The 13327-nt window shown below is 39.3% G+C and overlaps 1 protein-coding gene across 4 annotated transcripts in view; it reads left to right on the forward strand.

Moving 5' to 3' along the window:
* The window catches only part of Efcab2 (EF-hand calcium binding domain 2), an 82538-nt gene extending 70774 nt beyond the window's left edge, over window positions 1–11764 (forward strand). For 3 of the 4 annotated variants that reach the window (XM_051186401.1, XM_051186402.1, XM_051186403.1), the window contains 4 exons: window positions 7096–7175; window positions 7893–7935; window positions 8027–8093; window positions 11632–11764. In XM_051186401.1, the coding sequence (XP_051042358.1) occupies window positions 7096–7175; window positions 7893–7935; window positions 8027–8093; window positions 11632–11747 (306 nt within the window). In that variant the 3' untranslated portion in view covers window positions 11748–11764. Of the gene's footprint in view, window positions 1–7095; window positions 7176–7892; window positions 7936–8026; window positions 8094–9764; window positions 9808–11631 lie in introns of those variants that run through there. The other variant, XM_051186404.1, reaches the window with a different exon arrangement.
* Window positions 11765–13327: the final 1563 nt, after the last annotated feature.

Genomic DNA, 13327 nt, shown 5'->3' on the forward strand with positions numbered 1-13327 from the left:
CATTCTGACTGATTGGAGCTCTTTAGTATACACTAACGTGGTAGTCACTGGGAAGTGGAACTGTTTGAAAGGATTAGAAGGATTGGGAGATTTGGTCTTGTTGGAGGAAATGTGCCCCCCCTCCCCGCCTGTGGCTCTCAACTATGGCTCTCTTTTAAGTTTATGATCTTTGTCCTTATACATATACACACATATATGTATACATATGCATATATATGAATTATATATAACTGAAAATATTTTTTTTCTTTTTTATTCTTCTCTCATATATTACACTCCAACCAAAGTTTCTTTCCCCTCTCCTCCTCCCAGCTCCAGCCCTTCCCCCACCTCCCTTCTCACCCAGATCCACTCCCCCTTCATTTCCCTTCAGAAAAGAGCAGGCCTCCAGGGATGTCTAGCAAACATGGCATATCAAGTTATAGTTAGACTAGGCACTTCATATCCAGGCTGGATGAGGCAACCAAGCAGGAGGAAGAGGGTTCCAAAACATGCAAAAGAGTCAGAGACAGCCCCTGTTCTCACTGTTCGGAGTCCCACAAGAAGACCAAGCTACACAACCATAATGTATCTGCAGAGGACCTAGGTCAGACCATCACAGGCTTCTGATTGTTGGTTCAGTCCCTGTGAGCCCTTATGAGCCCTGGCTAGTTGATTCTGTGGGCCGTGTTCTTATGATGTCTTTAATCCCTCCAGATGCTGCAATCCTTCCTCCCCTTCTTCTACTGGATTCCTTGAGCTCCATCCACCTAATGTTTGACTGTGGGTTTTGGCATCATCTCTGATGATGACTATGCTAAGGCTTTTCCACGAGTATAGCAGGATATCATTAGGAATGATTTCATTGACTTATTTGGTTCTATCCTAGGTCTCTGGGCTGTCCAGTCTCTGGTTCCTGGCCCTCCAGGCAGTGTCAGGCATGGCTCCTTCTCATGGTGTGGGTCTCAAGTTGGATCAGTCGTTGTTTGGCAGCTCCCACAAGTTCTGCACCATCTTTACCCCAGGACATCTTGCAGGCAGGACAGACTGCAGGTCAAAGGTTTTGTGCCTGGGCTGGTGTCCCAATCCCTGTACTGGAAGCCTTGCCTAGTTACACAAGATGGCCATTCCAGGCACCATATCCTCCATTACTAGGAGTGTTTTCAAGGGTCACCCTTGTAGATTCCAGGGAGTTTCCATTGCACTAGGTTTCTACCTCACCCCTAAAAGGTTTCCTAATTCTAGCCATCTCTCTCAGTACTTCTTCCCGACTTGATCCTCCTGTTCTCATTACCACCTGCCCCCAGTCCATCCACAAAATCTATTCTGTTTCCCTTCCTATGGAGATTCATCCCCCCATCCAGCCTTGAGCCCTCCTTATTACTTAGCCTCTCTGGGTCTGTGGATTGTAGCATGATTATTCTTTATAGCTAATGATCCACTTATTTGAGTGAGTACATAGCATGTTTGTCTTCTGGCTCTGGGTTATCTCACTTAGAATGATTTTTTTTCCATCAATTTGCCTGTGAATTTCATGATGTCATTAAAAAAAAAAGCTGGATAATATTCCATTCCATGTACCGCATTTTCTTTATCCATTCTTCAGTTTAGAGACATCTAGGTTGTTTCCAGGTTCTGGCTATTATGCATAAAGCTGCTACAAACATAGTTGAGCAAGTGTCCTTGTGGTAGGATGGAATGTCCTTTGAGTATACACCCAGGAGTGGTATAGCTGGGTCTTGAGATAGATTGATTCCCAATTTTCTGAGAAACCACTATATTGATTTCCAAAGTAGATGTATAATTTGCACTTCTCCAAGCCATGGAAAAGTGTTTCCCTTGTTTCACATCCTTGACAGCATGAATTGTCACTTGTGTTTTTGATCTTGGCCATTCTGACAAGTGTAAGATGGAATCTCAAAGTCGTTTTGATTTCCCTGATGACTAAGAATGTTGAACATTTCCTTAAGTGTTTCATCGTCATTTGAGATGCTTCTGTTGAGAATTCTCTGTTTAGATCTGTATTCCATTTTTAATTGGACTATTTGGCTTGTTGATGTCCAGTTTCTTGAGTTCTTTATATATGTTTTGACTATTACCCCTCTGTCACATTTGGAGTTGGTGAAAATCTTTATCCATTCTGTTGGCTGATGTTTTGTCCTATTGATGGTGTCCTTTGCCTCACAGAAGCTTTTCAGTTTCATGGGGCCTATTTATTAATTGTCAATCTTAGTGCCTGCACTATTGATATTCTGTTCAGAAAGTTGTGTCCTGTGCTGTGTGTTCAAGGTTACTTCCCACTTTCTCTTCTGTCAGGTTCAGTGTATCTGATTTTATGTTGAGGTCTTTGATCAAGTTGAACTTGAATTTTGTTCATGGTGATAGATATGGATTGATTTGCATTCTTGTACATGCCAACCTCCAGTTAGACCAGTACTATTTTTGCTTTCTTTTTTTCCATTGTATACTTTTGGCTTCTTTGCTGAAACCAGGTGTCTATAGGTATATGGATTTACATCTGGGTCTTCAGTTTCATTCCACTAATCAACTTGTCTGTTTTTATGCCAATGCCATGTAATTTTTTAAAAATTATTATTATTGCTCTGTAGCATAGCTTAAAATCAGGGATGGTTATAGCTCTAGAAGGTTTTTTTGTTTTTGTTTTTTTTGTTGTTGTTGTTGTTGTGGGATTGCTTTGAATTTCTCTCCGCTTAGTGTCCTTTGTATCCCTGATCTCTCTAAGACTTTTTATCATGAAGGGGTGCTGGATTTTGTTAAAGGTTTTTTCAGCATCTAACAAGATGTCATGAGGTTTTCTTTTTTCTTTCATTTTGTTTATATGGTACATTTTGTTGACAGATTTTCATATGATGAACCATCTCTGCATCTCTGGTATGAAGCCTACTTGATCATGGTGAATGATCTTTTGATGTATTCTTGGAGTCAGTTTGCAAGTATTTTATTGAGTATTTTTGCACCAATGTTCAGGAGGGAAACTGATCTATAATTCTCTTTGTGTGGTTTGGGTATCAGGGTGACTGTGGCCTCATAAAATGTATTTGGTAATGTTCCTTCTATTTCTGTTTTGTGGAATGAGTTGAGGAGTATTGGCATTAGCTCTTCTTTGAAAGTCTGATAGAATTCTGTGCTTAAAACATCTGGCCTTGGGCTTTTCTTTCTTGTTTTGGTTGGGAGACTTTTAATGATGGCATCTATTTCCTTATGGGTTATAGATCTGTTTAAATTGTTTATCTGGTCTTGATTTATCTGGTCTTTGGTAAGAGGTATCTATCAAGAAAATCATCTATTTCTTTTAGACTTTTCTAGTTTTATGGAGTACATGATTTTGAAGTATGACCTAATTATTCTTTGGCTTTCTTCCTTGTCTACTTTTGTGTCCCCCATTTGATTCTGATTTTGTTAATTTGGATACTCTCTCTGTCTTTTAGTTAGTCTGGTAAGTGTTTATCTTGTTGATTTTCTTAAAGAACCAACTCTTTGTTTCATTGATTCTTTGTATTATTCTCTTTGTTTCTTTTCTTTCTTTCTTTTTTTTTAATTTCAGCCCTCAGTTTATTACCTGCTGTCTACTCCTCTTGAGTGTTTGCTTCTTTTTGTTCTAGAGCTTTCAAGTGTGGTGTTAAGTTGCTAATATGTGATCTCCACAATTTAGTGCTTTGAACTTTCCTCTTAGCACAGCTTTCATTGTGTCCATAAGTTTGTAGTTTTTGTTGTGCATTCACTTTCTTTCTTCCTTCCTTCCTTCCTTCCTTCCTTCCTTCCTTCCTTCCTTTCTTTCTTTCTTTCTTCCTTCCTTCCTTCCTTTCTTCTTTTCTTCCTTCCTTCCTTCCTTCCTTTCTTTTCTTTTTTATTCCTTCCTTCTTTCCTTCTATCCTCTCTTTCTCTCTCTCTCTCTTCCTTGACCCAGTAGTCATTCAATAGAGAGATGTTCAGTTTCCATGAGTTTGTAGGCTTTCTGCTGTTTCTGTTGTTGCTGAAATACAGTTTCAGTCCATGAGTCATCTGATAAGATACAGGAAGTTATTTCAATTTTCTTATATCTGTTGAGACTTGCTTTGTGTCTTAGTCTGTGGTCAGTTTTGGAGAAAGTTTCATGAGGTGCTAAGAAGAAGGTATATTTTTTGTTTTTGGGTGAAATGTTCTGTAGATATCTGTGAGGTCTATTTGGTTTATACCGTCTGTTAGCTCCATTATTTCTCTGTTTAGTTTTTGTCTGGAGAGCCTGTCCATTGATGAGAGTGGGGTATTAAAGCCTCCTACTATTGATGTGTGAGGTTCAATGGATGATTTAAGCTTTAGTAATGTTTCTTTTACAAATTTGAGTGCCCCTGCATTTGGGGCATAGATGTTAAGAACTGAAACATCATCTTGGTGAATTTTTCTCCTGATGAGTATAAAGTATCTTTTCCTATCACTTTTAATTAATTTTTGTTTGATGTCTAATTTGTTAGATATTAAAATAGATACACTAGTATACTATCTTGATTCTTGGGTCCATTTTCTTAAATCTTTTTCTAACACTTTAATCTTAGGTAATGTCTATTTTTGAGGTTGAAGTGTGTTTCTTGTATGCAGCAGAGGGATGGATTCTGTTTTTGTATTCATTCTATTAATCTATGTCTTTTTATTTTGGAATTGAGTCCAGTGATATTGAGAGATATTAATGACCAATGACTACTAATTCCTGTTAGTTTGTTGTTTTTGATGATGATGATGATTTTGTGTGTGTGTGCGTGTGTGTTGTATTTCCCTTCTTTTGGTTTTGCTGATGTAAGATTATTTCCTGTGTTTTCATGGGTGTAATTAACATTCTTGGGTTGAAATTTTCCTTCTAGTACCTTCTGTAAGGCTAGATTTGTGGATAGATACTGTTTAAATTTGACTTTGTCATGGGATATCTTGTTTTCTCTGTCTGTGGTAACTGAACATTTTGCTTGGTACAGTAGTCTGCCTGTTATTTGTGGTCTTTTAGAATCTGCAAGACATCTGTCCAGGCTCTTCTAGCCTTTTGAATCTCTGTTGAGAAGTTGGGTGTAATTCTAATAGGTCTGCCTTTATATGTTAGTCTTTTCCACTTGCAGCTTTTAATATTTTTTTATTGGTTCTGTGTGCTTAGAGTTTTGATTATTATGTGGTGTGGGGCTTTCTTTTCTGGTCCAATCTATTTGGTGTTATGTAAGCTTCTTGTATCTTTATAGGCATACCTTTATAGGCATACCTTTATAGGTTAGGAAAACTTTCTTCTATGATTTTTGTTAAAAATATTTTCTGGGCTTTTGAACTGGGATTATTTTCTTTCTATTCCTATTATCCCTAGGTTTGGTCTTTTCACAGTGTCCCAGATTTCCTGGATGTTTTGTGTCAGGAAGTTTTTTAGATGTAACATTTTCTTTGACTGTTGTTTCTATTTCTTCTATCATATCTTCAGTGTTGGTGAGACTTCGTGGGCATAGGTTCTCTGAAGTTTTCAGGAGACACAGAGATTGACTTTTAAAAAGTCTGCCCCGAGGTTTAAACCCCAGAGTCCACAAACACTCTACCATTGAGCCACACCTGAGTCCAGATGTTTAACTTTTAAGTCTCTGTGTTCTGGGAATTTCAGACTACTGCCCAAGTACAACAGAGCTATATTAACATGAATTGTCAAAATGCTTTCCTTAGAGGAAGCTGAAGAAATTCTGAAACATGATTCCCTAGATGGGTTTGATTTTCTCTGATAATAGAGTCTGAAGACTCTACTCACACTAAGTATGATTCTCATACGAGCATTAAAAACAGTTGTCATTTGGATGACAGTGCATTCTACTTAATAGCCACCTATAGATTTATTTTTTGTTGAAACAATAAATCTCTTAAAAACTCATCTGTTGAATTGGGATCTATGAGCCTTTTAATAGGATTTTTAAAAGAGAGTGCAGGATTTATAGCCCCATATAAATTTCCTGACATGGGAGTTAAGGTCAGTGGAGCTGTCTTCAGTCAGTCTGTCAGAGTTGAACCCGGATGCAAAAAGACTTGTTTCTTTCTCATTCTGTAGTGCTAGGTGCCAAAAGCTTTCATCTTTAGAATAGTATTCTCTTAATTTAGGATGGCAGAGCCGAGTTCTAGTACTCAGGAAAGTATTTCATAAGTACAAGGATGAGTGGAGATGTATGTTCGTCCTTGAGATGAAATCTGATCTCATTCAGGATTCCTCATTTCAAGGAAAGACGGTGCATTTGTGCAAGTCAGAATCTTTGAGTTATCTCAGATGCCTGTTTCCCCTAAACTGTAACAGGTGAGTGCAGTCACTCTGTCAAGTCTTCTTAAAGGTCTCCTGGTCACACACTGTTCTCCTCATGGCCACCACTCCAGTCTGCACCATGACCCTTTGAAGAAGCCACCCTGCCCACAGCAGAGTGACCTTTCAAAACACACCCTATGACACTGCCAGTGGTTTCACACTGTTCTCAGGATAACAGGGGATGGCTGTCTTGTGATGATAGGACCTCTCTTCAGCCTCTTCCTGTCCTTGAGAAACCAGCTCAAACACCTCAGTTCACCAATGGCCTCCCTGATACCCTGATAGGAGAGGGTTCCTGTGCTCTGTGCTCCTCTAGACCCACACTCCTTTACTCACGGTGTTTGCATATATCTAGAACTAGACATTCAAGCCAGGCATGGTAGCTCATGTTTGACATACCACCATAGGGGAGGCTGAGGCAGAAGAATCATTGCAAGTTTGCAGTTACCCAGTGTAGTAAAAGCGAATTGGATAATTGGTATTGTGTTGGGTGAGCTCACAGGCCAGAGGTTAACTTTGAGTGACAATCCACTGTGATGCAATTACACACCTTGCTTTTGATGTGGGTTTTGATGCTAGCAAATGAGTTTAGGTCCTCAGGGTTGCATGGCAAGTAGTTTACTGACAGCTGTCTCCGCAGCTACTGGTGTTGCCGTGTTTTGAATTGTATGTGTCTCTCCTACAGAAAACAAGCTCCACAAGCTACATTGATGCACATAGTCTCAGCACCAACACTTGGCTCAGCATTTGGAAAAAAGTAGTTGCTCAAAACATTTGTTGAATGAATAAATGACTGTTTTTTAATTGTTTAGGTGGAGGAAGAGGAGCCCACTGGATACATTCGATATGAAAAATTTCTTCCAGTGATGACCAGAGCACTTCTGGAAAGAAAGTAAGGAAGTAAATACAATTTTAAGGCAAAATAATTAGAATTATATTATTTTCAAAACATTTGGCTGGCCAGGTGTGATGCTTTATGCCTATAATTTCAGCATTGAGGGGCTGAGGCAGAAGTATTGCCACAAATTTGAGGCTAACCTTAGTTATATAGTTTCAGGCCATCCTGAGCTACAGAGTTTTGCTTCAAAACCAAACCAAACCACTTCACCTTTTATATTTTATTTACCCAGTCTATATCTTAGGGAAGTTTTCTCTAGCCTTTCAGTGTCCTTCAGGCTGGTTTAGGATGCACCTATAAATATAAACAATGCTAGCATTTTTTAATCTAAGCAAGATATAATGAAAAGGCAAAGGAGCTACAAAAAAGAACAACATTTAACTGTAAATTACCATTTTAAAATAAAAATTAACACTAGTTACTTTTCTAGCATGAGACAGCATTAGCATATGACAGTTGATTGATTGTAGATGTTCTGGTCCTAGATAAATTTATTTTTATATCAATGAGAAATGCTAATAGGTAATACCAGACATTCCTGTGGGGTAGGTACTGTTGACTTTCATAAACAGAAATCCAAAGAAATTTTATCAAGGGAAATACCATTAGCATAGTATATTAGTGGCTTTTATTTTGCTTAATGTGATCATTTATCATGTAGAGACTGAGATAAATATGCTGGCATTAACCCACTTTATTGTAAAATTACAGATACAGACCAATTGCTGAAGATGTCCTTCTTAGAGCTTTTGAGGTGGGTGAACTCCAGATTATTCATGTATATGTGAAAAATTAATTCATCATATAGAATTTATTCAACAAAGAAAATATATTACTTTCCCCAGGTTTTGGATCCAGCTAAACGAGGGTTTCTGACTAAAGAAGAACTGGTTAAGTACATGACTGAGGAAGGTCAGAGGGCTTTATTTCTCATGAGAGTAATTGATACAGAGATGAATAGGTTTAAAGATGTTTATTTTTAATTATGTGTCTGTGTGTGCATGCACATGTGTGTGCATATGTGTGCATGTGTGTCTGTACATATGTGGGTCTGCACGTGTGTGTGTGTGCATGCGTGTGTGTAGAGGAAGCAGAACTCCCTAAGTACAGTGTATGTATGCACATGCACATATGTATCTGTGCATGTGAGTGCAGTATCTATAGAGGCCAGAAGCATCATGTCCCCATGTAGCTAGAGCTACAGATGGTTGCCAGTCACCTGACATGGATACTGGGAACTGAGCTCAGGTTCTTGGCAAGAACAGTGTGTAGTTTTAACTGCTGAGCCATCTCTCCAGGCCCAATTAGTAAGTTCTGAACAATTACGCATACGTTATAGGAGGTGATACTTTAAAAGCAATTGTTTTGTTAAATACTTATTTATTATTCCTATTATTTTGGTTTGATTTGGTATTTGGTTTTGTGTAATAGAAGTATAATGATTTATTGTATAAATTGTGTTTACTTTATTCACTTAAAATGTTTTCTGAATAAAAGACATGCCACTTAAAGAACGTGAGCTGTCAATCATAAACCAATGCCTTTTTAGACAGATTTAAATTATAGTATATAAAAATTCCTTTCAAAGAACCTTCTTAGGTGGGAAAGGTGCAAACAATATAGCATAAATTGAATGTAAATTCACACAAAATTATATTTTCTAATGATAATAGAACCTCCTCCAACAAATACCTATATTTCCTTCAAATGTTCTCTTTTTATGTGAGTATATACATGTGTTTCCCCTAATTGTAAGCAGCTTGATAGACGAACACACACACATACACACACACACACACACACACACACACACAAACACACACACACCCCTGTACTAAGGAAGGAGTTCATCTTCCTCTACACACACACACACACACACAAACACTGTACTAAGGGAGGAGTTCAGCTTTCTCTGTTCAGCTCCCAGATGACAGGCCAAGTCCTGAGTGACACAGCAGTCACACGCCATTCAAGCATAGACATGGGTATCATTTTGAGTATGGGAAGCTCTATGCACACCTGGTTTGACCATCTTAACTCAGTTCCCCATCAGGAAACAGGAAGTGAGAGAAGGGATAACATGAAAGTCATAGCTGTCACCCAGGATCACCTACCATGTTAACATCATCTGAGTGGTTAACTTTACTAATTAACCCAGGATGAAAGGAAGTAAACCCTAAAGTATATTGGGCCACATGAAATTAATAAAAACTGTCAAAGAGGTTGAGTCAGACCTACTGTGTGCCTATTGTATGTTTATTGGTAAAGCACACTGCATGGGATGACACTGGAGTAATCCCTTTCTTGAGTATATTATAGTCTTACTGGGGAAGCAAAGCTAACTTGTGAAACAGATCAATATGAGATGTTAGAAAAATAGCTATCAGAGGATCGATGCAAGCTGAAACTAGCCTGGAAAGGTTGGCCTGGGGAGACTGACAGAGAAAACAGCTTCCTTGAGAAGATAGATTTATTCATTTGCTTTTGTTTTGAGACAGGGTTGCATTCTATAACCCAGGTGAATCTGGTGTTTACTATGTATCCCAGGCTGGCATTAAACTCAAGGCAATTCTCCTGCTTCAGTCTCCTAGATGGGATTACAGATGGGAGCCATCATTCTTTGCTTAGGAGATAGAGTGAGCTTATATGTTATAGTAACCTCACATATCATAGTATCCAGAATTTGTCACTTCAGCATTTCAGGGATTCTTAGGAAGTTCATACATATGAACCAAGGTCAGAAGGCCAAGGTAAGAAAAAAACGTGTGTTTTAAGTCAGACTCCTGGGCATCGAAGGCTCAGTCTAAAACAACAACAAAACAAAACAAAATTAAAAATGAAAAACCACAAAATCCCTGCCTATTAGCATAAGTTCTGTGCTGGTAGTTGAATCCCAATATAGAAAGCATTGAGGATAGTGAGAAAGGTTTTAGGCTCATAAAGTAGGTAACTGGTAGTTTGAATGTAATTGGCCCCCATAAGCTCACAGGGAGTGGCACCATTAGGAAGTGGGACTTGTTGGAGTAGGTGTGGCCTTGTTTTAGGAAGTATGCCACTGTGGGGATGGGCTTTGAGGTCTCTTATATGCTCAAGCCACATCTAGTGTCTCAGTTCACTTCCTGTTGCCAATGAATCAAAGATATAGAATTCTCAGCTCCTTCTCCAGCACCATGTCTGCCTGAAACCACATGCCCACCTATGATGCTAATAGATTGAACCTCTGAACTGTAAGCCATCCAATTAAATTTCTTCTCCTCCTCCTCCTTCTCCTTCTCCTTCTTCTCCTTCTCCTCCTCCTCCTTCTCCTCCTTCTCCTCCTCCTCTTCTTCCTCCTCTTCCTCCTCTTCCTCTTCTTCTTCTTCCTCTTCTTCTTCCTCTTCTTCTTCTTCCTCTTCTTCTTCTTCCTCTTCCTCCTCCTCTTCCTCCTCTTCCTCCTCCTCTTCCTCCTCCTCTTCCTCCTCTTCCTCCTCCTCTTCTCTTCCTCCTCCTCTTCTTCCTCTTCCTCTTCTTCCTCCTCTTCTTCCTCCTCTTCTTCTTCCTCTTCTTCTTCCTCCTCTTCTTCCTCTTCTTCTTCCTCCTCTTCCTTCTCTTCTTCCTCTTCCTCTTCTTCCTCTTCTTCCCCCTCCTCCTTTTCCTCTTCCTCCTCCTCCTCTTCCTCTTCTTCTTTTCTTCTTCTTCTTGAGTTGCCACGGTCTTGGTGTCTCTTCACAGCAATAGAAACCTTAACTAAGATAGTAACCCTCCTCAAGCCTTGGTTTACATAAGACTTCCCCCTAAAGTTCTAGTGTGATGACCTGTATGCTCTGTATTTTTCTTTAACATTGGAACATAGTTCTGTCTTAAATAGTCTTCAGGTTTTTCCATATGCTTCTGCAGTTTGTGTCCTACTTTGGCTCTCAGTTGTTACCTGAGTCTAACTGAAGCTCACAGATTTTTCTCTCCCAATTTCCACTTCATCTGACATTAACTAGCCCAGACTGAAACAAGGGGGAGTTTTAGGATGATTGACGAGTGGCATCTGTGGTGGGGTTAAACCAGTGTGAGAGACCTGATGTAGTGATCAAGTGTCTGGTCTCTCTCTCTAGCTATCTCTCCATAGTTTCACTAACATAATAATTAGATTCACCTATAAGACTTTAGCTTCAAGCAATTTCACTAATTTTAATTTAAATGAATAAACAACTTCGCTCATGGTGTTTTATGTATTCCTGCTGTTTTGACTGAAATGATGTATCCTATAGGTAACAGCAGGGTAGTAAATATGCAGCCTTGCAGGGTGTGTGGCAGCATGCCTTTTGAACTTCTGGCTTCTCAGGTGTTGGCTGTACAGCTCCCATGGAGAAAACTAGGCACAGCTGGGGGCTTGTGGACTCCATGGCAATGAAGCTGGCTAGTGGAAAGAGAAAAAGCTCCCAACTGTAAATGATGATTTCACTTCTTGTCTCTCCAGGTGAGCCTTTTTCTCAAGAGGAAATGGAAGAAATGTTGTCTGCTGCAATTGATCCAGAATCAAATGCCATCAATTACAGGGACTACATAACAATGATGGTGATAGATGAAAATTAAATGCTCCAAAGACTTAATTTCTTTTTTCTTCTTTTGAGATGACTGTGAGGACTTAATTTCTAATTGAAAGGATAGTTTGAAAAATTGCTTGTCCCAATTAATTTCACATTTTAGGTTACAATTTCTATATTTAGTGCCTTATGCCATAATTGTTTCAAGGTATTTTGTTTTCTAAAGATGACCTATTTAAAACATAAATTTGTTTGGTATGACCAGATTTATGGGATGACAAATTGATTACTTAAAAGGAATTGTAAAACATTTTAACACTAAATGTATTAATTGCTTATTCTCCACAACTCGGCCAATGTTACCTTGAAATTAATTAAACAGAAAATGAAGATTGATCATAACACCCTAAGATTTGGCTTAGAAAGCTCTGTGGGCAGAATGGTCCCAGCCTGGACGTGGATGGCAGTTCACTGGATGCTTTTCTTTAGAGCTGCATAAAAGCTCGCACAAGCCGAACATGGAGGGAGAGCGACTGGAATAACTACTAATAATTGATTTCTTGTGAATGCCAATTACAAATCTCATTTGAGAGTCTAATAACTTCACGTAAAATTGAAATTTGCTCATCTAGCATGTTGCCATTTATGGAATAGCTAAAGGAGTGAGATAATTGAATCTAGAGAAAGGAAGACTGAATGAAAACTGATAATGGCAATACCTTTTTTGCTCTTTAGAATCCTCACCTATTCAGAATATCTGTCACGGGAATATTGTCCTGAGCCCTGAGTGTATTCAGCCTGTTGTTACCAGAATGTAGTACCTGAAATGGACTGACTCTATAGGAAAGAGGTTCATTTAGCTTACAGTCATAGATGGTCAAGGTCCAGGCATCATTGTGTATGCTGAGCAAGGGCCACTCTTGCATGCATCTCACCAAGGTGCAGTCAGGCAGACAGGAGCACATGGGGGAGCAAGCAGGAGCAGAGAGGTTGGGAGGGAGTCAGGCTTGCTCGATTCACAAGAATTACTCTCCAGGCTGGGGAGATGGCTCAGTGGGGAAAAGCATTTGCTGAGCATCATTAGGTAACATGCAGGAAGCTGGAAGTGGAAGATGGATTGGACTCTAATTAGTCAAGGTCACAGTTTAGTGAGGGAGACTTGCAAGTCAGTCAGCAATCACACCTTCAGGGGACTGAATATTGCACAAGAGAAGCAGATGACTCAGCCTGGTGGGGGTGAGGGTGTTTTCTAGTGGGCAGACTAAAAGAGGTAACACATTACTTACAAACTTATTACTTCTTAAGTTTTGAAAAACAGTCATACTTCAGAGCAGAGAGCACATGAGCAGGAGGACAGCAGATCAAAACCCCAGAATGTCACGAAACACAAGCACCTGGGAATTGAGAGTCTGGTTTATAGATATTTGGGACCTGATGAGAGATGAAAGGTTGGAGCTGGAGACAGGAACTGTGTCCTGAGATATAATGGGCTAATTGGGGTTAAGGTTTCAGTGTCTGAATGAGAATTTTATTCTGAACATCACAGAGAAAGGAGCTGGAGTTGCAAATAGCCTGAGAAACAACGTGAATTGCGGTGGAGAGAGCAGCTGGCAGGCTGTGTGGTTGGCA

Source organism: Phodopus roborovskii, unplaced genomic scaffold (genome assembly GCF_943737965.1).
Source record: "Phodopus roborovskii unplaced genomic scaffold, PHOROB, whole genome shotgun sequence".
Classification (NCBI taxonomy): Eukaryota; Metazoa; Chordata; class Mammalia; order Rodentia; family Cricetidae; genus Phodopus; species Phodopus roborovskii.